The sequence below is a fragment of the Mycteria americana genome, chromosome 6, assembly GCF_035582795.1.
Source record: "Mycteria americana isolate JAX WOST 10 ecotype Jacksonville Zoo and Gardens chromosome 6, USCA_MyAme_1.0, whole genome shotgun sequence".
NCBI classification, from domain to species: domain Eukaryota; kingdom Metazoa; phylum Chordata; class Aves; order Ciconiiformes; family Ciconiidae; genus Mycteria; species Mycteria americana.
The window spans coordinates 49,053,688-49,076,232 of record NC_134370.1 but is presented as its reverse complement, the minus strand read 5'-3'; the positions used below and the strand labels follow the sequence as shown (position 1 = coordinate 49,076,232).

General features: G+C 59.9%; 1 protein-coding gene across 1 annotated transcript; it reads right to left on the bottom strand.

Moving 5' to 3' along the window:
* Nucleotides 1–12,637: 12,637 nt before the first annotated feature.
* Nucleotides 12,638–21,755, bottom strand: C6H15orf39 (chromosome 6 C15orf39 homolog). The gene is made up of 3 exons (XM_075505669.1): nt 21,630–21,755; nt 13,206–16,434; nt 12,638–12,697 (listed from the first exon to the last, which is right to left on the bottom strand). Exons 2-3 carry the CDS (start codon nt 16,372–16,374, stop codon nt 12,660–12,662), a joined length of 3,207 nt encoding a protein of 1,068 aa, XP_075361784.1. The 5' UTR covers nt 16,375–16,434; nt 21,630–21,755; the 3' UTR covers nt 12,638–12,659.
* Nucleotides 21,756–22,545: the final 790 nt, after the last annotated feature.

The window sequence follows — 22,545 nt, the reverse complement described above, 5'->3', positions numbered from 1 at the left end:
CTCCCTGCCCCCAGTTTGGGTGCCCCCCGCCCCTGCGCTACCCACGGCTGCTGGGGATGGGCCCGGGCCAGGCTGGTGGCAGCTGGCGGGGAGTAACCGAGCAGGGCGCTATTTGGTCCCCACACCCCTGACAGAGAGGGGGAGCCCCCGACGCGGGGGACAGGGGAGCCGGGGAACCCTCACCGAATGCTGCCCCAGCGGGGACCCCCGGGAAAGCTCGGTCGCTGCTGAGAGCAGCAGGGCGGGCAGACAGCACCCTGCAGCAGGATCTGGCCTCCCCCTCTGGTCCCCAGCGGTCAGGGGACACAGAAGCTGCTCTGTCGCTCCGCTGCTCATCCCCGTGCCCCGGGAGCCACGTCTCCCACCAGGGAGAGCCCGCTGAGGAGAAGAGGGAAGAGGAGGAAGAGGATGAGGAGGGTTTTGCTCCTGCAGGAGAGCTGATGGAAGCGCCCTGCCCTCATTTCACCTTCTCAGCGTCTTTCCCCGAGGAAGGGGAGAACCACGTTAAAGTCGATGCCAACTTTTGGGGCTGGGGGGATGGAGGAGGAGGAGGGAGGCACAGGAAGGAGCCCAGAGCCTGTGGCACCGCGAGGGCTTTCCTGGGGACTGGCCCTGAGCCGGGGCCCGGTGCCGGCTGGGTCACCCAGGAGCAAGGTGACATGGCAGTGGCACCCAAGGTACCCGCACTCGGCAAAACCCAGCGGGTGTCTGCGCCTGGCGTAGGGCCATGGCGGGGACCAGGCAAGGGGGACGCTGCTGGTGGGACCTCAGTGACACTGTGGGGTTCAAGGGCATCAGGCAGGGACCCAGCGGCTGCCGCAGACCTGGCAGAGCAAGGTCATTCACCCCAGCGACCTCCCACTGCCAAACAGCCCCACCGTGTCATTTCTAGATGGACCAGGGTATTTTTTTTTGCCTGCCTTGTTTTTCTTCATTATGGTTTGTTTTTTCCAGGCTGATTGTCACACTCGCTCAGCCCATTTGTTGGGATTCCCCCTTTTTTGGCACACTTGCTTTCATTGCTGCAGGTCTGGTGGTTCCTGCCTGCACCTTCGGGTAAGCATCACTTCTAGAAAATCAGCATTTAAAGGGATTTCTATAGAATTGCTTCCTTTTTTCCTCCTAAGTGCAGCAGAACTGGTCTGGTTGGGCTTTGTGTTATGCTTATTACTCTTCACTCACGTGCTGGGGGTAGGTGACACCCAAGAGAGGAGATGAGTCAATTCTGAGGAAGTTCTCAGCCCTTGATTTGCAAAGCCAACCCTACAGATTTGAGTTGACAAGCAGCAGCAGCAGCTGCTCCATGCTTCAGGTGCCCAACCTCTGATTTTCTCAAGGTTTGGGGACACAGCAGGTTTTTCCCCCTCCCCCAGGAACTCACTGCTTGTGGGTCATTTCCAGGCAGGACCTGGCAGGGGAGGGTGGGAGTTGAGGAGAGCACCAAGCTCCTTGTCTTCCAGAGCACAGGGAAGGGCTAGTTTTAGCCTCTCTCGCCCTTGGAAAGGAGCAGGGGAACATCCTGCCAGAAGCATCCAGCCTCCCTGCTTCCAAAGGGCCAGCCCTCATGGGGTGCAAGTGGGGACAAGCACCCCGAGAGCAGGATGGGGTCAGCCCTGCCCCTCACCTGGGCTGCAGAGAGGTTCTTCCCTGCCTGCTTTGGAGAACCATGGGACTGGATGACCTTTCATTATAGATTAAAAAAAGCACCTGAAACTCCTTTTTGAAGTGAGCCTACTTTCTGCCTCCACACAGAGCCCAGTCCCACACACTAGGGAAAAACATGCAGCAAGAAGGGAAAAAACCCAAGCTTTTGGGTAGAAAAAACCCCCACTTTGCCTTGTAGTTAAGTATCCAGCAATAACAGCCCTCATCACAGGGTACTTCACCTGTTGGAGTGAAGGGAAGGACCAGTGCAGATCAGGAAGGGCTGCTTTACCTAGGGAGCAGCCCAAGGCTTGATTCCCCCAACCCAGCCCAAAGAGGGATGTATTTCCTTGGCCTTTTTAGTGCTAGGGAATTGTCAGCAGTTAGTCAAGAGCTGCAGAAAAACTAAGCTCAGCTTAGTGATGCCAGTTAGACCAGCAGCACACAGCTTGGGCTGCTGAAAGCCAGGTCTGGCCAGGAGGAGCTTCCAGCTCTTAAGCAAGCCTGGGTGTAAAGCATAAGCCACACATCAGCTGACAGCTGCCCATTACAGGTCCTGCACCCAGGAGCTGTACCTTGGTGGGTGGGAGCCCAGGGCAGGGCTGCCCTCCCAGGCAGGAGGGCTCCACACCACCCATACAGCAAAAGCAGAGACCATTCACAGCCAAGTTTGACATTCTATAAACAGTTTATTAAAGTTCAACATACAAAGTCATTCCTTCATCCCTCTGAGCCCTCATCCTTCTCAAAGAGCATTTGACAGCTACAGCCCAATGAGCAGGGATAGCTTCTCAGCATCTATCCCCCCACAACCCCTCTTTGGACTCTCCCCCCCCCCCCCCCCCCCATCAGCTGCATCTTCTCTCATCAGGCAGAGTCATTTTGCCAGTGGGTATGAGCATCCTCAGTGCCCTGCAAGTGAGAGGGGGAGAAGTCACTGTACCCACCTCCAGCAAGGGCAGGGGCCGAGATATTTCTCCCACCCCCCTCAAGGGGTTTCTCCAGCTCCTGGCATTGCCCAGGACCATCACCAGGTACAACAGGGACCTGTGGCCTGCAGAAACACCAGCTGTGCTTCAAGGCTCCAGCTCTGAGGCACAGAAACCAATTCCAGGGACTGTAAAGGCCACTTGCCTGTTCAGAGGATGCCCAGAACCCTTGGTTATCCATTTCCAGGGTCTGGGTCCCTGCTTCAGGGTCTCTTCTGTCCCAGAAGAATGCCATGTCCCGCCAGCTGAGCCTCTTGGTCCTCAGACACTAGGGAGGAGAGCATGGAGGCTAGTCTCTGTGCTCCCCTTGCATGGGGGCTGGGGCTGCTTTGCCCCAGCAGACAGACAGACATTGCCCTTACCACCAGCAAGACGATGGGAGCAGTAATGATACAGAGACCACACACAACCATGATGGCCACGCCGTACTCAGGAAAGCCTGGTTCAGGCAGGGGGGGCTCCAGGGTGTCCTCTGGAGCAGGGCACAGCAGTTAGCACAGCCTGCAGGCTATGGGCTCTACCCCACAAGGCTGCAGCCACCCACTCTCCTTCAGGACACAGGAAGCAATATATAGGATGCCAACAACATCTATTTGACACCTCTCCGTGCCCTTTCCAGATAACCCTTCCCTCCTGACCTATGCCAGCCTGCAGCAGATTGGAGAGAGAGACCTATCCCCCCAGGCTGTGCAGAGGGATAGGGCACAGTTGTTACCAGAATTGTACTTTCAGATCAACCATCACAAGCTGGTCACCTCACCAGCCAAGACATCTCACCCTCCCTTTGTATAAGGGATCCAGATCTAGTTGGTTGTGGATCTACTCTGCTCACACTGCAGGCATGGAGCCACAAGCTAGTGAAGTTTGTATACCCATACCCCAAAGGGAAGCTTACCTCCCACAGCAAGAGAGTATGGGTCCACCTGGAAGTCTGAACCAGCCAAAGCCTTGTTTGGCCCAACTGAGAGCACAAGTGCCTCCAAAACTTCCAGGCTGGTCGGAGCTGGGTGCTGGAAGACCACATCCCCATGGCAGATCAAGGAGCCAGGCCTGTGGACAGGGTTGGGAAGAGCTCCAGCAGCTGCCAGTCCCACTGCAACCCCACAGCCACATGCCCATGGCCACAGCCAGACTCCCAGCTGGTTTTGCTCATAGGGCCCCCAGGAGCATGTCTCCGCACTCAGGGGGGGCATCAGTTTTGCATCTGCTCTTTGGGATGGAAAGGACATCCCTGGGGGTCTGGCAAGTCACTCCAGAGACAGGGGGTAAATGCTTGACCTCAGCTGCCTGCTGCAAACCCTTCTGTGGCTGAGACAATACAGCTGACAGCCATGACCTATTGGCTGATGTTTGTGGGGAGACCTCCCTGGCTCTGTACACCCCTGCCCCGGCAGACCCTCTGCTCCCACTCACAGGAATCCTCTTATCACCACTTGCAGGAAGCTCCTGTGGTCCCTCAGGGCTCTCGCCACCTGGAAGAGAGGTTTTGCTCAGCTCCCCACGAGCCTTCAGGGTGTTTCACCCAGCCAGACCACCGCTTCCACAGCCACGATGGAGCTGGGACAGCCACTACAGCAGGGACACAGGGCAGCTGCAGTCATGCAGCACCTCCAGGTCCCTGGCTGCATTGTGGTGGCCTGAAGCACCATCAGCAGAAAGACATCCTGCCACTAAAGCCTCAGTGCCTGCCTTCAGCAGGTATCAGCCATGGCACTGGAGTCGAGGGTCTGGTTTGGACAACCCCAAAGCAGTCCCTCGCCCTCCAGTGGTCCTCGGCCTCCTTTTGTCAGCACCCTGAGAGGACCCTGGCCCCCTCCCACCAGCCATGCCTACCGCACCACCAAGTTCTCTGGTGAGCTCCTGGGGCTCTATAGCAAGTGGATCCAGAAGGACCTCGCTGAAGTGTCTGTTGGTGATGAGGAAGGAGACCGGGTAAACCTGCAGGTGAAGCCTGGCTCCTGAAGAGGCAAGACACAAGCACTCAGTGACCAGAGCTGGCAGCAAGCCCTACCACACACAGGGACTGTCCTTACCCTCCACCGAGAGGGAAGTCAGGTCCACAGAGCTGGTTGTGAGAGCTGTCAAGGCTTGCAGAACCTCTGCAACATCAGCATGGACAATTGTGTCGAGGTAGACATCTCCAGTGATCTCCAGGTCCCCACTGAGGTTTCTAAGGGGAGAGAAGGTCTCTAAGCAAGGCAGGAGAGCTGGGACCAGGCTCACCAAGTACACCCTTGCTGGTCTTTTTTCAGCAGCTCAGCCGAGGGAAGGTGCTCAGTTACAGTATTTGCCACCAGCTGCACATCACCCTCCCAGGCTTCCTGGAGCAGCACAGCTCTTCCTCTCCACCTTTGCAGCATGGCTAATTAGCTGCAGAGTACACAAGAGGTAGTGGAGGTCATTTAATGAAGAACTTTGGAAAGGGGTAGTTGCGTCCCATACCTGAGCTGGGTAATAGTGAAGTTCCTCACGTGGTAGAGGGCACTGAGAGACCAAGTCACCTAGATGAAGAGGAGACAACAGCTCACACCCTGCCCCTGCTTCAGTGCACGTTATCGCACTGTGCGGGCAGTGCGGCAGCCAGCATCATCCTTTGGAAGAGCCACTAAGGCTTGCCATACCTCTCTGATCAGCCTCTCAAGGGGGTCTGTCCTGTTCCTCCCAAGCCAGAGGACAGTGAGAGAGATGGACAGCTTCTCCGGGTCCAGGTTCTCCAGGCTGAAGCCTAAAAGAATTCAGGAGGCAGTTATGCCCGTACCCGTTCTTCCACCTTCCTTTGGTGATACCAGTCAGCCTTGAGCTGATCCTCTGCCACACACTGAAAGCAGAAGCCAGCAGGGCAGCTGAGTGAAGATGAATACCTTTTGTGGTGGGAAGGGCTTGGGATGTACCACCTCTCAGGACAGGAGAAGCAGGTCAAGGAGGGGAAGCCAGAGAATTTAGCAGAAGCACTGGACCACACAGGTCCAACTGCTGCAGACGTGGTCTCCAGCATCCTTAATGCTAAAGGGTTTTGCATGGGTCAGGAGAAAGGATGTTAAGTGAAGGTGAAGCCTGAAGTCCAAACTGGGCAGGTTTTGACTTTGATAGAGGTATAGGGAGGACACTTGACAGCAGCACCTCTGCTGTGGGAAGGTCTCCACAGCTTACCACTGGACTGGACAGACTGTGGCTCCAGTTGCCAGCTGAAGATGCTCCTTCCCCTGCTCGCCTCTGTGACGACCGTCCGGATGAGGTGGGAGTTGGTGGGAGCAGGGGCATCCCCCCGGAACAGAGCTTCCCCTTGCACTACCACCGAGCCGTTCCTGGGAAGGAGATGAGATGAGCAGCCCACCTCCCCTTTGGGAGCAGCTTTAGACCCCCCATCATCCTCACAATAACACCCCACCCAAAGAGAGGTCTCAGGTGACTTCATCTGGAGCTTCAGACACTTTCAACCAGGGATCCCTTGGGACATAGCCCCTGGGGAGGGAGCATAGCCCCTCACAAGACCTGTCTGGAACATTTTGCTGGGCAAACCCTTCCCTGCAAGCCAAACACACCTCTCCATCTGTTGCCCCAGGGCAGAGCTGCATACTCACATAAACTCAAGGACATTTGCCTGCAGGAAGGTCTCATAGGTGGACAGCATTTGGTTTAGCTGGAAGAAAGAACCACCTGTTAACTGAGAAGCTTTTACAAGCTCCCCCATGGGAAGGGGGCATGTACCAGGAGGTGTGCAATAATAGAGGGAAGCCAGCTCAATTTGCCCAAGGTAGAGCATACCAGTACCCCAGGGTATGCCAGGCCTCTGGGCACAGTCATGGCTGCGTGGCCATACCCAGGGCTCCCATCAGCCTAGAAATAGCACCCAGGAGGGAATACCCCAGCACCAAGAGTGTGCAATGGCCCTGTTAGCTGCCGGAGGTGAGGAGAGTCCAGTCCCACCTCAAACCAAGCACCCCAGCTCCAGTGGAGCAGTGCCAGGGATTTACTTGTCTCCACCATGCCTAGGTGGATGATAGACCAAGCCAGGGCTGATGCAGCCTGCAGGCTCCTCACCCCAGCAGGGCTTGCTGCGGTAGCTTCTCAGCTGCACCCAGAAGTACCAGTATCTGCACTGACCAGCTCCTGCACTCACCATCAGCCGCACTTCTTTCTCCAGCTCCCTGTAGCTCCTTGAAGCCCTGCTGCTCAGAGCCTCAGTGTAAGCAATGCCCAACAGCCGGAACTGCAAGGGCAGCACGTGCGCGGGCAGAGGCTGTGCAGGAGAGTAGAGTCCAGGGGGGTGGGATGCAGGGGGCTTCACCCCTGACGAGCCAGGTTTGCCCATCGTCACCAGCTCAGCTGAGGTGAGGGCCTCTCCTGCAGCTGCAGGGAGATGCTCTCTGGCTATGGAGGGGTGCTGGGAGGTGACAGGGTGACTGGACATGGACAGAGCATCAAGGGTCACTCCTGCTGGTGCACCCAGGGTCCGAGAGCCAAGCAGGGAGCTGGCCACACGCACAGCTCCGGTGGAAGTCAGCAGGCAGGATGGAGATGGCAAGCTTGTGGTGCTGGTGTGGCGCACAGCCTCAGAGCAATGCTCTGGAGCAGGGTTCTTGGAGCTGGGAGGAGGTGCAGAGCCTAGGCTGGCATGGGTGGGTCCTGGAGGTCCTGCTGGAGCAGCAGTGGGTCCTACCGATGCTGTCCTGGGCTCACTGTGCCCAGCTTCTTCTGCCACAGCCACCTGTCCAGGCAGCACACTCATCTCTGCCACCTTCGTGGCCTGGAGTTGCCCTGCAGTGGGTCCATCCTCAGATGCCGTTGTGAGGAAGGGGTCTGGATGCAGAGATGGCCTCTGGGTAGGTGACCCCAGGGAGAAGCCATAGGTCACACCTACAGCTCTTGGAGAGGGGGAAGCCACCATAGCAGCTCCATCCTCGCAGGGGACTTTGGTTGCTCCAGGGACGGCATCAGGGGCTGCCGAGCTCATCCCAGTCACAGTGGGACCTGCAGCACTAGGGGGACTGGTCCAAGCAGGGGAAGGGTGAGCTTCGGTGGATGTCAGCAGAGTCTGCTGCGCAGAGGGGGAAGAGAGATCGCTTATTTTCCCTGAGGTGACAGCAGGTCCCCCAGACTCCGCTGCAGGAAGGGAGGGAGCCAGCACTTGTGGGTGGTTGACATCATGAGCCAATGCAGCACTGGGAAGCGATGCCAAGACAGTGGCCAGAAGTCCAGACTCGTTTCCTGGGACCTTGGCCAAGACGGTGTCCACCAGCAGAGCAGCTTTGCCATGAAGGACAGTGCCAGCAGGGCGTGTGTCCCAGAGCATCTTGGGTGTTACAGCAGAGGGTACCCACACAGTGCCAGGATGCACTTCGGTCGAGCTGGATGTCCCTTCTGTTGGCAGAGCTGAGGGCACCCCTGGAAGGGGCACCAGGTGAGGAGCAGCGGTGTGGTCCTTGCCCATACCAAGGTAAGGCAGGCCAGGGCTTGGTCTCACCTCTTCCTTCTGCCCATTGCAGCTCCTCATTGTGGCCCTGGCAACTGAAGCTCCATGCTGGGCACCAGAACTGGCTGTAGATTGATCAGATGCAGGCCCACTGCTGGGAGCCTGCACTGCTGTCACCGCTCTGGTCCAAGAAGGCAAATCGCTGGCTGTGACCACAGCAGGAGGCTGAGAGCTCGCAGGCAGGCTGAGATCTGCTCTGCGGGGCATGGTCCGACGGTCAGGGGATGCCCTAAGGGCCAGCATCTGGTCACCTCCGGGCTGGTCCGCTGTGCTGTGGCTCTGGGAGGGACTACCCATCAGCGCCCACGCCGACCCCCCATGTGCTGGGGCATCGGATGGGACACGAGCCCCCCCAGCAGCCCCTTCAGGTGAGGCCAGCTGGGTGGGCACCACCTCCAGCAAGGCAGCCCCCGCAGAGGGGTCAGAGGCAGCTGCGGGCAGGGAGGGAGCCTGCCGCCATGCCGGGGAGGCAGCAGGGACCCAGGCAGCCGGCTCACCCTGAGCACGGGGGGTGCCCGCAGACCTGCCCCCCGGCTGCCCAAGGCCACGGGCCGATGGCACTGCAGGCGCCCGTGCTGCATCATGCGAGCCTGGTCCTGTGCCACGGAGGTTTCCCAGAGCAAGGCGGTGCCGGGAGCCAGGGCCGTGGGTGGTCCGGAGGAGCAGAGCCGAGGTAGCAGGCACCCCTGTGCCAAGCCACCGTGCAGGAGACAGCATCACAGCCGCTGCTGGGCTCAACCCGAGCCCTTCCCCGTGCCTGGATCCAGGCTGCCACTGGGGTGAGGTCTGAGCTGTCAAGGGAGAGGCAGTGGCCGCAGTTGGTGTCCCCGGGCTCCATCCCTCAGCATCTGTACCATGGGTCACATCTCCTTCGGCCCCCAGCAAGCAGCCTGGGGTGCCCACAGAGCCCATCAGCACCCTCCCACGCTGCTGCATCGCCAGGTAGTTGAGTGGGTCCCCATGTGTTGCTACCAGCTTGTCACCTGTCCCTCTCTGGGAGGCTGGTAAGCCCGGCCGAACGTGGGAAGGAGGCAGGGAGCCTGGGGCAGCCCGGGGCAGAGCAGTCAGAGACCCCAGGCTGCACAGCAGAGCAGCGGCAGACAGACAGACAGCCAGCACCAGGAAGGCTTTGCACCGCAGTCTGCTGGCAGTGGCGGCTACAGGGGCAGCAGGACCCAGGGCTGTGGCCGCAGCCCCTTCCTTCTCACCATGGAAGGTCACTTTTGGCTGTAGGGCAGCAATATCCATGGGGTCCGGTGGTCCTACCCCTCGGCTCTGCTTCGGAGATGCCATGGGGAGAGCCCAGCTGTGGAGAGGTACAGCAGGAGCTTTAGGCTGGGTCCCTCCAAGCTCCCCCCTCCCCCAGTGACAGTGGCTCCCCATCCCCAGAGCATCCCACACGCCAGAGTCAGCATCCAGGGACAGAAGGGCCCCCTGTCAAAACATCTCCCTGGCCTCCAGCAGCACTGAGCAGCTTCCCCAGCTCAGGAAAGTTTGTGCCAAGCCTCAGCACATCCCAGAAGGAGCCGGGGAGGCTCCTGGTGCAGAGCAGGGCTGTAGCTAGCTAGCCTTGGGCTCAGACGTTACCTCATTCCCTGCCCAAACCATCCACCTTGTCTCAGATAGCCTCACTGGGGACAGCAAGACTTCAACCCACCACCACCCCTTACCTGGCAGCACCCAAGAAGAAGAGAGCACCATGAGCCCACCCCAGCCCTGCGCTTTTATCTCATTTCCTAGGGGGGGTGACTCCATTGCAGCTGCTCCCAATTAACACACAAACTAATTTGCACTGCCCCAGGTGAAGCTCTCTCCCTGCTGGAGAGGTCCCAGCTTCCCTCTGCTCCTCATTAAGCCCTTGGCAGAGGAAGGAGGGTATGTGCCTGTTTCTCCAGGCAGGTTGTTCCCCAAGCACCAGCCCCAAACACCACGGATGCTCCTCAAAATGCCCTACTTGTGGGGAGTGGGTCATGGCAGTGCTGTTGCCCCGCTGGGCTCAAGTAATTTGGGCTGAAAAATGTGGCCTGGGGTGCTTGGCTCTCGGGACCAAGCAGATTTCATGCTTCTGATGAGGGCTCACAAGGGATAGGGTGTCTCAGGGGTCCCTGCTGAATCACCGTGGGGTGCATCACCCCAGCAGCAGACAGAAGAGCACCGGGGGACCAGTGCCAGCCCCACCACACCCCACAGCTCTCCTGCCCCATTTTTGATGCACAGACACCTCCACCAGCACCCTCCTCCTGGGCTGTCACCCGGGGGGGCTCAGGATGTGCCCCTCACAGGTGCTGGGATGTGCTCCCTTACCGACGGGTGACCCACGGGGCTCCCTGCACCCCTGGGCACCTGTGGGGGGTTGGATGCTGGATCCAGCCCTCCGATGATGGGATGGAGGGGCTGGGCACATCGCTCATGGCTTGTTGCAAGCGCATCAGCAGTGGGGTTTGGTGCACCCGGCCAGCTGGGAGGTGCTGGGTGCTGATTCAGGACAGCAGAGAGCAAAGCACGCCGTGTTTGGAAACGAGCCAAAGCCTTTAATCAGGCGAGGCACCTCTTAAAATTCATATTCTTACGAAATATTAAATAAGGTGAAGGAACTTTCTTCCCTGGAACCTTATATATATATATATATATATATATATAAAAAAAATTTACAATATTATTAACAAACACTGCTTTCCAAATCGCTTTACAACACTATGCACAGACCTGGTGCGGCAAGGGATAGTGAGGAGAACAGCAATCCCCCCTTCCCCGTCCCCTGCACAGCTAGTACATCCCAGTGGAAAACCAGAAAGGCACCTGGAGAAAACACGGCAGCGGCAGCCGCTGCCTCCCCAGCTGGCAAACACACCTTTCGGCTAAAAAAGAGTCTATGGTACGGTTTGGGTAGGGTTTTTTTTTTTTCCTTTTTTTCCTCCATTTTCTTAGTTTAAAATAAATATTTTCCTGTAGTGAAATACAAAATATAATAATAATCCTCATTTTGTTCCTCCACGCCCCGCATCAGCTGGAAAAACACCTGAGTGTCGAGTTTGTAAGGCCTCTGCTGTGTACCACTGCTGCAGACCAGGCGAGCGGGAGTCCATCTGTCCTTGGCTGCCGGGATCCCTCCCAGGATGCCCATCAACCTTTCGGTGCCCCTGGGATGGAAAGGATCTCTCCTTCCAAGGTCCTGCAGCATCGCTCCCCTCTCCTGCCCCTCCGGGGTTGCCACGTCTCCATCAAGGTCATCCCCAAACATGCATCTCCCATGTTCTCCTTTGCGACAGCTGGGATCTGTGTTGTAAAGTGGTTTGGTTTTCTTTAACAGTCTTTAAATCTTTCTTGCAGCTTTTTTCAGCTATAATCGGGACTGAAACTCTCAGCCCGAACAGCATCGCTCCTGCCACCTTGGTCCAGCATAGTAAACAGGTGAAGCCATGAGTTTAAATAAAAAGACAAATATAAATTACTATTTTTTTAAAAACAAAAACACAAAACATGAAGGCAGCAGCTCCTTATAAAGGTAAATTCGTAACATTTTAAAAATGTCTTCATTTAAAACAACCAAAAAATCAGTCCTGTAACTACAGAAGTTGTGATTCCCTTGACCCTTAATGTTGTGTTAAGTCTGTATAAAGATCAAAAACCAGGAGGAAGGTATGTTTATTGGGAACGACGTGTATAAAGCAGGAGAGGTGAGTTAGAGGAGAGAGGAGGGGACAGGGTAAATCATCCCTGCAGTAGTCAGCCTTCCTCCGAGGCTGGGGACGGTGGCGTGGCCGTGTCCACTCTCCTTTTGCAGGTACAAATGCTGCTCCAGCCCTCCAGTTCTGCGGGGACTCCAGCCGTTCCCTCCCAGTTCACCGGTGGCAGCCTGGCTGGCCGTGGGTGGAGGTGGGAGTGGGACACCAGGGGCCAGGGTACCACGCCAGCCATCCCTGCTCACGGCCCTGGAACATCTCTGGGTCATGAGTCCCTGCTGCTGTTCTCCACCCTGAGCATTGTCCTCAGAGGGTCCCTGCAGTGCCGGTGGCCTCCGGGCACCAGCACCCTGGGGGGACCTGTCCCCATCCTCGGGCACAGCCGCCCCGCCGGTGGGAGCCGAGCATCTCCCTGCAGGTCTGCTGGTGATCGCCTGCTTTGTCTCGGCATCTGCGTCGCTGCTGGGAGGGGACCGCGCTCTGGGGACGAGGGGGGACTTCCCTTTCCCGTCCTCACAGGCGGGCTGCCCGGCTGTTGCCCCTGACACATTCCTTAGTGCCTCCTTTTTCTTCGTGCTATCCATGGCTATCGCCTTGCCATCAGCTTTCAGTGCATCCACGCCAGGGCTACCTGGGAGAGGAAAGAGTGGTTAGGGATGTCAGGGTCTTCACCTCCCCATCCCGAACAATCCCCCCCCAGCTGCAAATCCCCCCTCCAGCCAGCCCAGGCAGCGGAGCCACCTGTGTGCTCCTCCCAGCCAGCCCAAGCTCCCCGTCATCGTGGCAAATACACACAAATACACATACGCCTTCACATAACTACATATAAATGCTATAGATACATATAAACACACACACAAGAAGAGTTACCTACTTGGAGGGATGCTGGCCAGCCTGCGAGTTTGAACCTGTAAGAAATAAAGTCGTTGGCAATGGCCTCGAGCAGCAGCAAAAGGGCGTCCGGACAGGGAGGGGTGCTGGGACTGTCACCAGTGGGATGGGACAGCCATGGGTGGCAGGTCTGGCACGCGGCGCACATGGTGCCCGGCTCCCAGCATGTTCCTGAGCCACTCGGTCCCACTGCCCTTGGAGGGGGAGAGGTGGCCTGGAGGTGACCGACACCTCCTCCATATCCCCAGGATGACTTTTCTCACCCAGGCAGGCAGGGACAACCCCCCCGGCTCCACCACCACCTCCCAGCTCAAGCTTTCTCCCTCCACAACCCGTGGAGAAAAGCTAAACATTCTGCTCTGCAGAACCCTTGGTAGGACAAGCGTGCTGAGGGACCATGCAAGTGACGGATGGTCCCACCAAACAGCAGCATCTGGGAGGCAGACGCGGCTGGAGCTTCCCTGGAAGAGTCCCAGGGACCCACTGGTGTCACCAGCCCTCCACGGGAGATGCCGGGCTACCTACCGAGCTGCTGCCTGATGGAGTCGTGCCAGTGGAGGTTCAGCAGGTCTGGGTAGATGTCGGGGAGCTGCTTGAGCGCCAGGAGCTTCAGCATGCGTGATGTGCAGCTCTTCAGCTCCAGGTCCCTCAAGTGCCTCTCCTCTGAGAGCGTGGTGGGGCGCAGCTCCACCTTGTGCTCCTGCAGCACTTGGTCAACGGAGGCCCCAGGGAGCTTGGGGAAGAGCTTCTCCTTCACTACATGGATCGGGATGAAGACGGCCCCTGCTCGGACTACGTGGGGGAAAGGACACTTGCGAGCAAACATGAAGGTCTCCAGCTGAGAGAGCAGGTTGGTGAGGAGAGTGGCCACGTCCTGGAAAGCCAGCCAGATCTCCTTGCCTTTGGTGGGCTTCTGAGGTTCAGGTATCTTGGAGCCATTCTTGGGCTTGGGGGGGGATTTGGGCATCCCTCCGAGCTCCTCCGCCGGCTCTGCCTTCTTCAGCCACTCCCGCAGGAGCTCTGGGGAGGACCTGGTCACCGAGCACGAAATAATGTCGCAGAGCGAGGTGTGCAGGGTGGTGAAATACTGGCCGGCGGAGGTCTGCGGGGCAGGGGCCTCGCACTGCCCGGGCAGCGAGACGCTCTCCTCTCCCAACGCACGGGGGACTTCGGGCAGCGGGGGCTGCTGTGGGTCCGGGTGAGCCCCCCGCAGAGTGGAGGTGCTGGGCTGGGGGCCGGGCTGTGGGGCCGGGGGGCTGCTGGCCGGCGGGGAGGTGGGGGGGGTCCGCGGCGGTGGTGTGGGGATGCTGCTGGAGGGGGCTGTCGGCGGCGGGCTGGTCTGGGGGGCACGGGGGCTGTCGGCCTGCCGGGGGGGCACAGTGCTGGGCGGGAGGGAGCGCAGGATCTTGTATTTTTTGAACATGAAGGTGGCCGAGCTCTGGAAGTTGCTCTTGTCCCCAGAGCCTACCTCGAGCAGCAAGGGCAGCGCCCGGGGCTTGGCCCCCTCTTCCACCCTCGTCTTCCCCCCTGGACCCTCTTTCTCCTCCTCCGCATCCTCCCCATCCAGCGTCCCCTCCGCGTGTCCGATGGGTCCCCGGGTCTCCCTGGCTTTCACCAGTCTCTTTTTCAAGCTGAGGTCCAGTGCGACATCCTCGAGGGCTGGCTCCCTGCTCCCCATCCCACCGGGGCTGCCCCCCTGAGACCCCGGGTCTTGGGGCACTGCCTTTGGCTTTTCGGGGACCCTTCTGTAACAGCTTTCCCCTTGGCTCTGGACCACACCGCTGCCTGTCTTCAGCACCCGGCCGGCCACCGTCCCCACGGGCAGCACACCGGACATCACCGAGACGTCTCCGAGGGCAGCGGGCTCACGGCTACTCCCCACGATTTGGGGTGGGGTGTCCCCCTGCAGATGCTCCCTGGAGAAGGGGACCTGGGCTGAGCCCTCAGTCCCCTCCAGGTAGTCTCGGTAAGGTGCCAGGCTGAAGACGTTGTTGATCACTGGCATGGGTGGGGAGGAAGGAGAAACCTCGCCATCCCTCGGGATTTTCAGCCCCTCCGGGGGGGAGGCAGCCGGAGAAGAGGGGACGAGCTCCTTGGCTGCATCCTTGACCTTGCAGGCATCTCCCTTCCCTACAATGATGGGAGTTGGTTGTCCCCCGCGGGGGGTCTCCTGGGGGGCCGGGCTGGCCCTCCTTCTCCCTGGGTAGGGGGGCTCCTGCTCCCCCTGGCTGGGTTTCACCCAGCCCCCTTCTCCTTTGGGAAACGTCTCTGCAAGCCCACCAGAGACCCCGGGCACCTTCTCCGGGGCGCAGACGGGTTGGAAAGCGCTGTTGTGCCTTGCCGCCGCTCGCCGCTGGGGACTTTCCGCCCGGCGCTGCTGGCAGCCTGGCTCCGTGCCAGCGAAGGACGTGCCAAATATGGCTGTGTCGCTGGGACTGAAGGCAAAGCTGGGGCTTGGCAAGTAGCCTGCTCGCTGCGGCGGCTCGGCATCCTTTGGCAGTGCCGCCAACTTGGCGGGCGGTGATGCCACTGCACCGGCACCGGCTGCCCTCGGCACGTAGGTTTCCCAGGGGCCAGGAAAGTAGCTCCCTGGGGCCTGGGGCTTAAGGTAAGTGCCGGGAAAGGGCTCCCCGCTTCCCGCAAAGCCGGCGCCTTTGTAGGTGCCGGGCAGGGCGCTGGGCTGTGCCTCCACAGCGGGAGCCGGGGGGTGGTAGAGGAGGGCAGCCTTATGGAGGGGCAGCGGGTAGTGGGTGTGTGGGTAGCATGCCGGTGGCCTCTCCCGGTACGCTGGGCTGGCGGCAGGCGGCTGGAGCTTGAGCCAGGGGTCTGGGCTGAGGCTGGGGACCTCAGGCACCTTCCTCTGGCTGTGGGCAGCAGGGCAGCTGGCTTCCAGGAAGGGGGTACCAGGGGGGCCCCTGTATTTCTCAAAGGCGGCATAGTAGGGGGAGAAGGTGACAGGGGAGCCCACCTTCTCCTTGGCGGGCAGCGCCAGGCTGGGGTGCAGCGGTGGGAGGCTGGGGTTGGAGTGGGGACGCCTCTTGTGTAGCCCAGTGCCGCCGCGGGGCTCTCCGGGGTGGCTGGCGGGGGCGGTGGCGGGCAGAGCCCAGTCTGCATCTCCCAGTCTCTGCTGCACGCTCTCTGCCTGAGGTCCCAGCGGCAGGGCCATCCTGGGGTCCACGAAGCACGCCGGGGCTCTGTACACCGGCTTGGGGACAGCCAGGGCGGCCGCCTTGTTCACTGCTACCGGCTTCTTCACCGGGAAGGGGTGTCCCGGAGCCGGCGGCGGGCTGGTCCACTTCTCCCTTGCCATCAGCAGCTCCCGCATCAGGCTGTCCTTGCCCTTTTCGGTGCCTGGGGGCTGCAGCCTGCTCCCCAGGCTCTCAGGTCGGTACAACAGGCAGCTTACCAGCGGCCCCTCCGCCGGCACGGGCTGGCTGCCGGCACCGGTGCCATAGTGCAGGTAGGCGGCCGCTGGGCTCCAGCGCGCCAGGGGCTGCTCGGGGCCATCGGGGCTTTGCAGTGGACAGGCGAAGTAGGAGCCCTTGTAGTTGAAATGGTTTTCGGAGCTGGGGTTGGGCACAGGGCTGGATTTGCAGAGGCTGTCGGGGAAGCCAGCGGTGGGCTCTGTCTCCAGCCGAGGTAGCTTGTTGAAAATCACGGGGTCCAGAGACTCCAAGTGCCGTTTTGAGGCCATTTATATGTTGCTGCCGGTGTCCCAACCCAGGTGTGTGACAGGAGAGGTGAGCTGGCCTTCCTGAACAGGAGAGAGAGAGATAATAAATCATAAGCAAAGCAAGTCCCCATGGCAAGCACTCAGCCAGCGGCGGAACGGCACAGGGTGACAGGCTCCACTGGGAGCTCCCCAAAAGTCAGCTTGCCCCACATGTTGGCCAGAGAAAGCGTGTTGGTTTTCATGTGCAGCTTTTCTTTATTCATTTGCAATGCTGAACATCCTTTAGCCTTCCTTTAGCGTCCCGCATTCCCTTCCAGGCTAAAGGAGAGGGGAGGAAGCCATGGAAAGCCCTGCTTGCCTCGCAGTCAGCCTCTGCCAAGGGCAACAGGGACTTGCTTCCCTTCTCCCATCCTCCCGGCACCTGGCAGAGATCCTAAAAAAAACCCAACAAACAACCCCAATTGAGAAGCAACGTTTGATCCTTGGCATGGAAGCCAGGGATCCGGTCAGGCGCTCCCCTCCCTCGGTGCTGGCCAGGGCAGCCCTGCACGAGCCAGGGTGGGAGCCCGAAGCTGGCAGGGGGGATCCTGGCAGGCTGGCCAAGTGTTTCTCCGTCCGCCTCCTTGGAAAAGCCCTGAAAAGCTCTTGCTGCTTTGGTTTCAGAGCCTCAATGAGCGTCTGTTGTAGGCAGTGGGGAGCAAAGCCGGGTCAGCTCGGGTGAAGAGCCAGCAGACTGCGGTGAGGCACAAACACTGACTGCCCAAAATTCCCCACCAATTACACCTTTCAAGCTAATTTGAGGCTTTTCCCCCAAGGCAGCAGCCTGCAGCTCGGCGGGACCCTCTCCCTTATGGGCTCTTCTGATTTTGGGCTGCTGCTGCGCTGGGGCCCAGGTGCTGGCCCGCAGTGTCGGGCGGTGCATGCCAGCAGGTGGAGCTGGCAGACCATCCCATCATCGCCTGGCCTTCCAGGGCATCGTCCCGCATTCCCTCAGCATCGCAAGTATTCCCCCAGTATCATCTGACATCACCCAGCATCCCCCCAGTACTGCCCAGCATCTCCTGAGCATCCCACTGAGACACCTGAGCATTGCTTGAGCCCCAAGAGCATCACTGGAGCATTACCCAGTATCCCCCCAGCATCACCTGAGCATCATGTACATCACCCAAGCAAGCCCCCAGGCCCGCCTGAGCATTGCTGGACCATGGCCCAGCATCCTCCCAGCATGGCCAAACATCACCCAGCATCCTCCCAGCACAGCCAAACATCACCCAGCATCCTCCCAGCATGGCCAAACATCACCCAGCATCTCCCAAGCATGTCCCGGCATCCCCCAAGCCCACGGATGGACTTACTGCAGTAGGGTCTCATGTCTGTTCTTCACCCCCCCATGGTTTTTTTTCTTTTTGTGGCAAGAGTTAGCAGAGAAACAAAGAAGGAAATGGAGGAAGAGAGCATGGAGATAAGATAAAAGCCTTGTCCGCAGAAGGGGAAACGGAGCAGATAACTGGGGAGACTTGCGAGGGTAGATAAGGGACCTGAGCGTGGTGGCTCTGCTTTGCAGCGCGGCTGGAGTTCAGAGCCAAGCCGCACACAGCCCGCTCTGGAAAACCACATACTACACACCCTGCCAGCTCTCCCTGCCATGCAGGCAGAGCCCTGCCAGACCACTTACAGGCAGAAACAGGGGCCACAGGTCCACCGGCCACCCGGCCGCAAGCGCGGGTGCCCCTGCCCAGCTGCAGCTCTGCCCCCCGCACGCCCAGCTGGGCCTGGGGGGGACCAGGGGACAACCCCGCACTGACCTGCCTCTCCCCAGCCCCAGCTCAAACCCAGCAGTTTTCCCCAAAACAGCAGCTCTGGCATGACCGAGTGAGCTGCACCCCTCTGCCATGCCTTCAGGTTGCGTTTCTTTTCCAAACTTCAACAGTTTCTCGCTTTCCAGGGAGGATGCTCCTTCCCTGGACTCCTCTGAAAACCTCTCTGGAGGTTCGATGCTTCCCTGTGGTCAAGAAGGAAGCTCATCTCCCCGCTTGCACCCTCAGAAGCAGCTCCTCAAAGAAAGGGGTTGTGGGGCGACCGCATCATTTCCAACAGCTTTATCCTCAGGAGCCTCAGGGTACTTCCAAGACATCCAGTACCAATTAAATTTGCCATCACTTAGATCCAGGGAAAATGCTCCCGTCGAACTGAAAAAGATTGGAGAAAAACCCAAAAAACCCCAAACCCCTGCTTTCCACATGAGACCCTGGCCTGAGGCAGGAGGTCGACCCGCACCGGTCCCTCCTCGCCCCGGCCCAGGGGCGTTGCTGCAGGCTCCTCCATCACCACATGCTGGCTGAGATATTTTGGGGGCCTGTGCCCAGGAAGGGACCATGTGGACCCCCCGAAATGAGCCACGGGCTTTCCTTACACCCCGATTGGGAGGGGGCTCAGCCGGGTGGGCGGGGGGTCCCAAACTGGGTTATTTTCCTTTTCAGCCGACTGCTCTCTCCACCCACCAGCAGCCCGAGAGGGATCTCTGTGGAGGGTGGTGTTTAAATCCGTCTCCCCGGGAGATGCTGCGTGGGAGGGAGATACAGGCACGGGATCCCTTCCACACAGTGACGGTGCTCGGGGTGGACAAGCTGGGACAGAAACCCGGGATCTTGTGACTTCCAACATTTCCCCGCTGCTTTTTCCCCTTTCTCTGAAACGCACCGATCTACAAAACCCTCGGCATCTGGGATATTGTGCAACCGGCCCTGCCGTCACCACGGGACCGGGTTACGCCGCCGGGCACGTTGGCAGCGCCGATGCAATTGCCTCGTTTCCAAATCACCTGCAATCGCAGCAGTGGAGACCCCTCTTTAGTGGGGGAGGAAGGAAAAGGCCTCCTAACCCCGCTACAAGGAGACCTTTCCCCTCGGGAACACCCCAACCCCTTCCCACCGATTCAGTGGGAAAGCGGGCAGCCAGCTCCGACTTCCAGCGTTGCTGGAGGGATGCAGAACAGAGGAAGTCATCCCACAGCAGCGGCCAGAGCCAGCCACGTGGATTCTCCGATGTCTGATAGGGGTTGAGCTCATTAACCTCATTAGGGTGAGGGCACTATGGGCTCCCTCTTTCCATGAAATACACTGGGGCTTTGCCCCGGCTGGTGCCGTCCCTACACCTGCACCATTTCAGACCCAAGAAAACAGCTCTGCGTTTGCTGTAGTCATCAGCCCTTCCCCCCCGGGACTATCCCCTTGCAGCCGGTGCAGCAATGCCCTCCTTCCTTCTCCCTGGCCGTGGGAGAGCCACTGGGGCCGGGGTCCGTGGGGAAGAGGGGCACCCAGGAATCGGGGCCAGGGTAACGCCTGGGTGAACGCTAACACATGCAGCCAGTGCTTGCAATACTGAAACTCCACGGCTGGGGAAAGCTGTGGGTGGATTAAACACAACCGATTTATTCCTCTTTTTTAATTTGTTTTAAATTTTTTTCCCCTCCCTCTTCTTCACAGGGGTTTTTCCCAGAAGGGGACGATTGGCCAGGAGGGAGAAAAGTAAAACCAAACGAAGAGGAGCACGTGCCAGCCTGCTGTGTGCAGGCGAAACCTCCCCGATAAGCGCTCGCGGGCCACAGCCAGCTTTATCTGCCACATTTCACATGTCGAAAGGGCACAGGAGGGCTCCCGTGCCCCCTCCGCCGGGGCTCCTCGCCATGCCGAGGCTGCTGGGGAGGGCTCAGACGCCTCTTTTTGCTGCGACAGGTCTGAACAAGCGCGGCCGTGTCTGTTATCGCCGGGGCAGTCGGGCGCAGCGCACGGCTCCCCAGCATTTCCTCCCCAGGATGTGATGCCCTAACGCGGCAATAATAAGTGGGAGCTTCTCATCGCAGCCTCCCGCCTCCTCCATCACCACGTGATGCGAAGAAACAGCCGCCAACTCCCAGCCAGCCCGCAGGAAGCGGCTATCAAGGAATAAACCCCCAAATCTCCTAAGCCCGCCAGCATCGGGCATCCCTGGCCATCCCGCAGCCCCCCCTGAGAGACCCCCCTGGGGTCCTGCGGCAGAGGGCCACTAACGGAGGGGGCTTTCCTCGTGTCACCCCAAAGCGAGCGGACTTCTTCCCTAGTAAGAAGGCAGTTTCCCGTCCGGCTGCAATACCGGTTTCACAATTGCAGGGACCTTGGGTCCCGGCTGAGGAGGTCACCTTTCCCATCCCTCTGGTGGGCTTGGATGCGATCACCGGCAAGGCTCCCCCCGCTGAGGTCATTTGGGGGAGCAAACAAGAGGCCTCAGCGGTCCCAGCTCCCTCATTTCATACCTTATCCCTCTTCAAAAAAGTTTGCAGCTCCAGAGCTTTTCCCAGGTAGGCAAAAGCCCAGCCGGAGCCCTCACTCGGACCAAGCTAGCTGTTTTTTAAGACAGTATCCTCACTGAACACACACAGCAAGCCATTGCTTGTATTGCAAATTAGCTTTAGTCCTGAAAAAGCCCCAGCAATATTCACTTTTATAAAAAAAAAAAAAACTTAGCATGTAGCAGCCACTAGAAGGGCAGAGCGACCGCCTCCAGAACGACATCTGAATATTTAGGGGATTAAAACCCCTCCGATACCCAGGTACAAACGCATCGATCCAACTCCGAACCATCAGTGTCACGTCCCAGATGGGCCACGGTCAGGCAGGGACACCCCTGTGCTTGCAGACCCCGGGCATCGCAGCATCGCCCGCTCCTGCCTGGCCAGGAAGCACGGACCCCGTGGGGGCTGGATGGCCGGATGGCTGCCGTCCGTCTTTCTGTCCCCTCCGCACATCCACAGCCACGGCATTTGTGCGGGCGATGCTACAGCGACCACCCAAACCCCCCTCGGCGGGTTTATGCTCTCGCGGGGGGCTGAGCGCGGGCTCGCCCCGCGTACGCGCCGTGCATCAGCCGCGTGATCTCAAGTGTCCATAAATGGGTAAAAACCCTGGAACCGGAGCCCGAAGCCCATTTTTTCCCTGCATCGCCCAACGAGAAACAGATGATCTGGAGGCCGACGTTAATACAGGGTACCGGAAAGCGGGGGGAAGCCCTCCTGCAGCGTATGCCCCTGGCCGGGAGCTCTGCCCTCCGAGGGGAGCTCTCAGGCAAGCGGGGTACGGCGCGAGGCAGCGGGCCGGGGCCCCCGGCGCCCCCCGACCCCCCCGGCTCGGCTCGGGCCGGAGCCCCGGCTGCCGCCCCGCATCCCGCCGGCTCCGGCACGTCCCCGCTGTCCTCCCCCACGGCCACCGCGCAGCGGGGGCCGGATCCGGCCCCGCACTCACCTGCGGCGGCGGCGCGGTGCCTCCCCCGGAGCATCTCTACGGGGCCGGGCGGGGGGCTCGGCGGCGGGGGGGCGCGGGCTGCCGCTGCCCCGCTCGGCCGGCAGCCTGCATTGTGCGGAGGAAGTGGGAGGAGGAGGAGGAGGAGGAGGAGAAGGAGGAGGAGGAGGAGGGAGGGCTGCGTGTGCGTGTGGGCCGGCCGGAGGAGGGGACGGGACGGGACGGGATGGGACAGCCCAGCCCAGCCCAGCCCAGCCCGCCACATGTGCGCTGAGCTGGTCGGGGCTCGGCCCCGCTCTGCCCGGCGCGCTCGGAGCGGAGGCCCCCGGTACAGGGTAATCCCCCCCGTTATGGGGAACTCCCGCAGCGGGGAGCCCCTGTTATGGAAGGGTCCGCGTTGCAGCAAGACCCCGTTATGGAGGAGTAGCCGTATGGGGAGCCTGCGCTGGGGGGAAGACCCCTTAAGGGGAGCCCGCATCGTACGGAGCCCCCATTAGGGAGGAGCCCCCATTGCAGGCAGTCCCCATTAGGGAGGAGCCCCCATTAAGGGGAGCCCCCACTGCAGGCAGTCCCTGCATCGCGAGGAGCCCCTGTTAAAGAGTAGCCCCGTTACAGGGAGACCCCTCTTTGCAGAGGAGCCCCGGCACAGGGATGCCCCCCCAGCCTCAGCCCGCCACGATCGGGAGCCGGATGCAGGCGTGGACGCAGCTGCAGGGTCCGGGTCTGGCCAGGCACGAGTCTGTCCATCCGCCCACAAGAGCTTTCCCACCTCGTATGCAGGGACAGGGGGAAGCTGAGGGATCCACTGACGGTCTGGGGTGGGCTGGGGATGGTTTCGTAGCCCCCCTCACAGTCCCTCCCCACCCCAAAGAAAAGACTCTCCTCCTGGATTTAAACCCCCCTGCACAGTGGACCCCCA

Bases quoted from the DNA above. Each gene is read 5' to 3' on its own strand.
- C6H15orf39 (XM_075505669.1), bottom strand. From the start codon at position 16,374: ATGGCCTCAAAACGGCACTTGGAGTCTCTGGACCCCGTGATTTTCAAC. The intron at 12,698-13,205 runs GTAGGTAGCCCG...TATTTCTTACAG, and splicing joins CTCCATCAGGCAGCAGCTCG to GTTCAAACTCGCAGGCTGGC.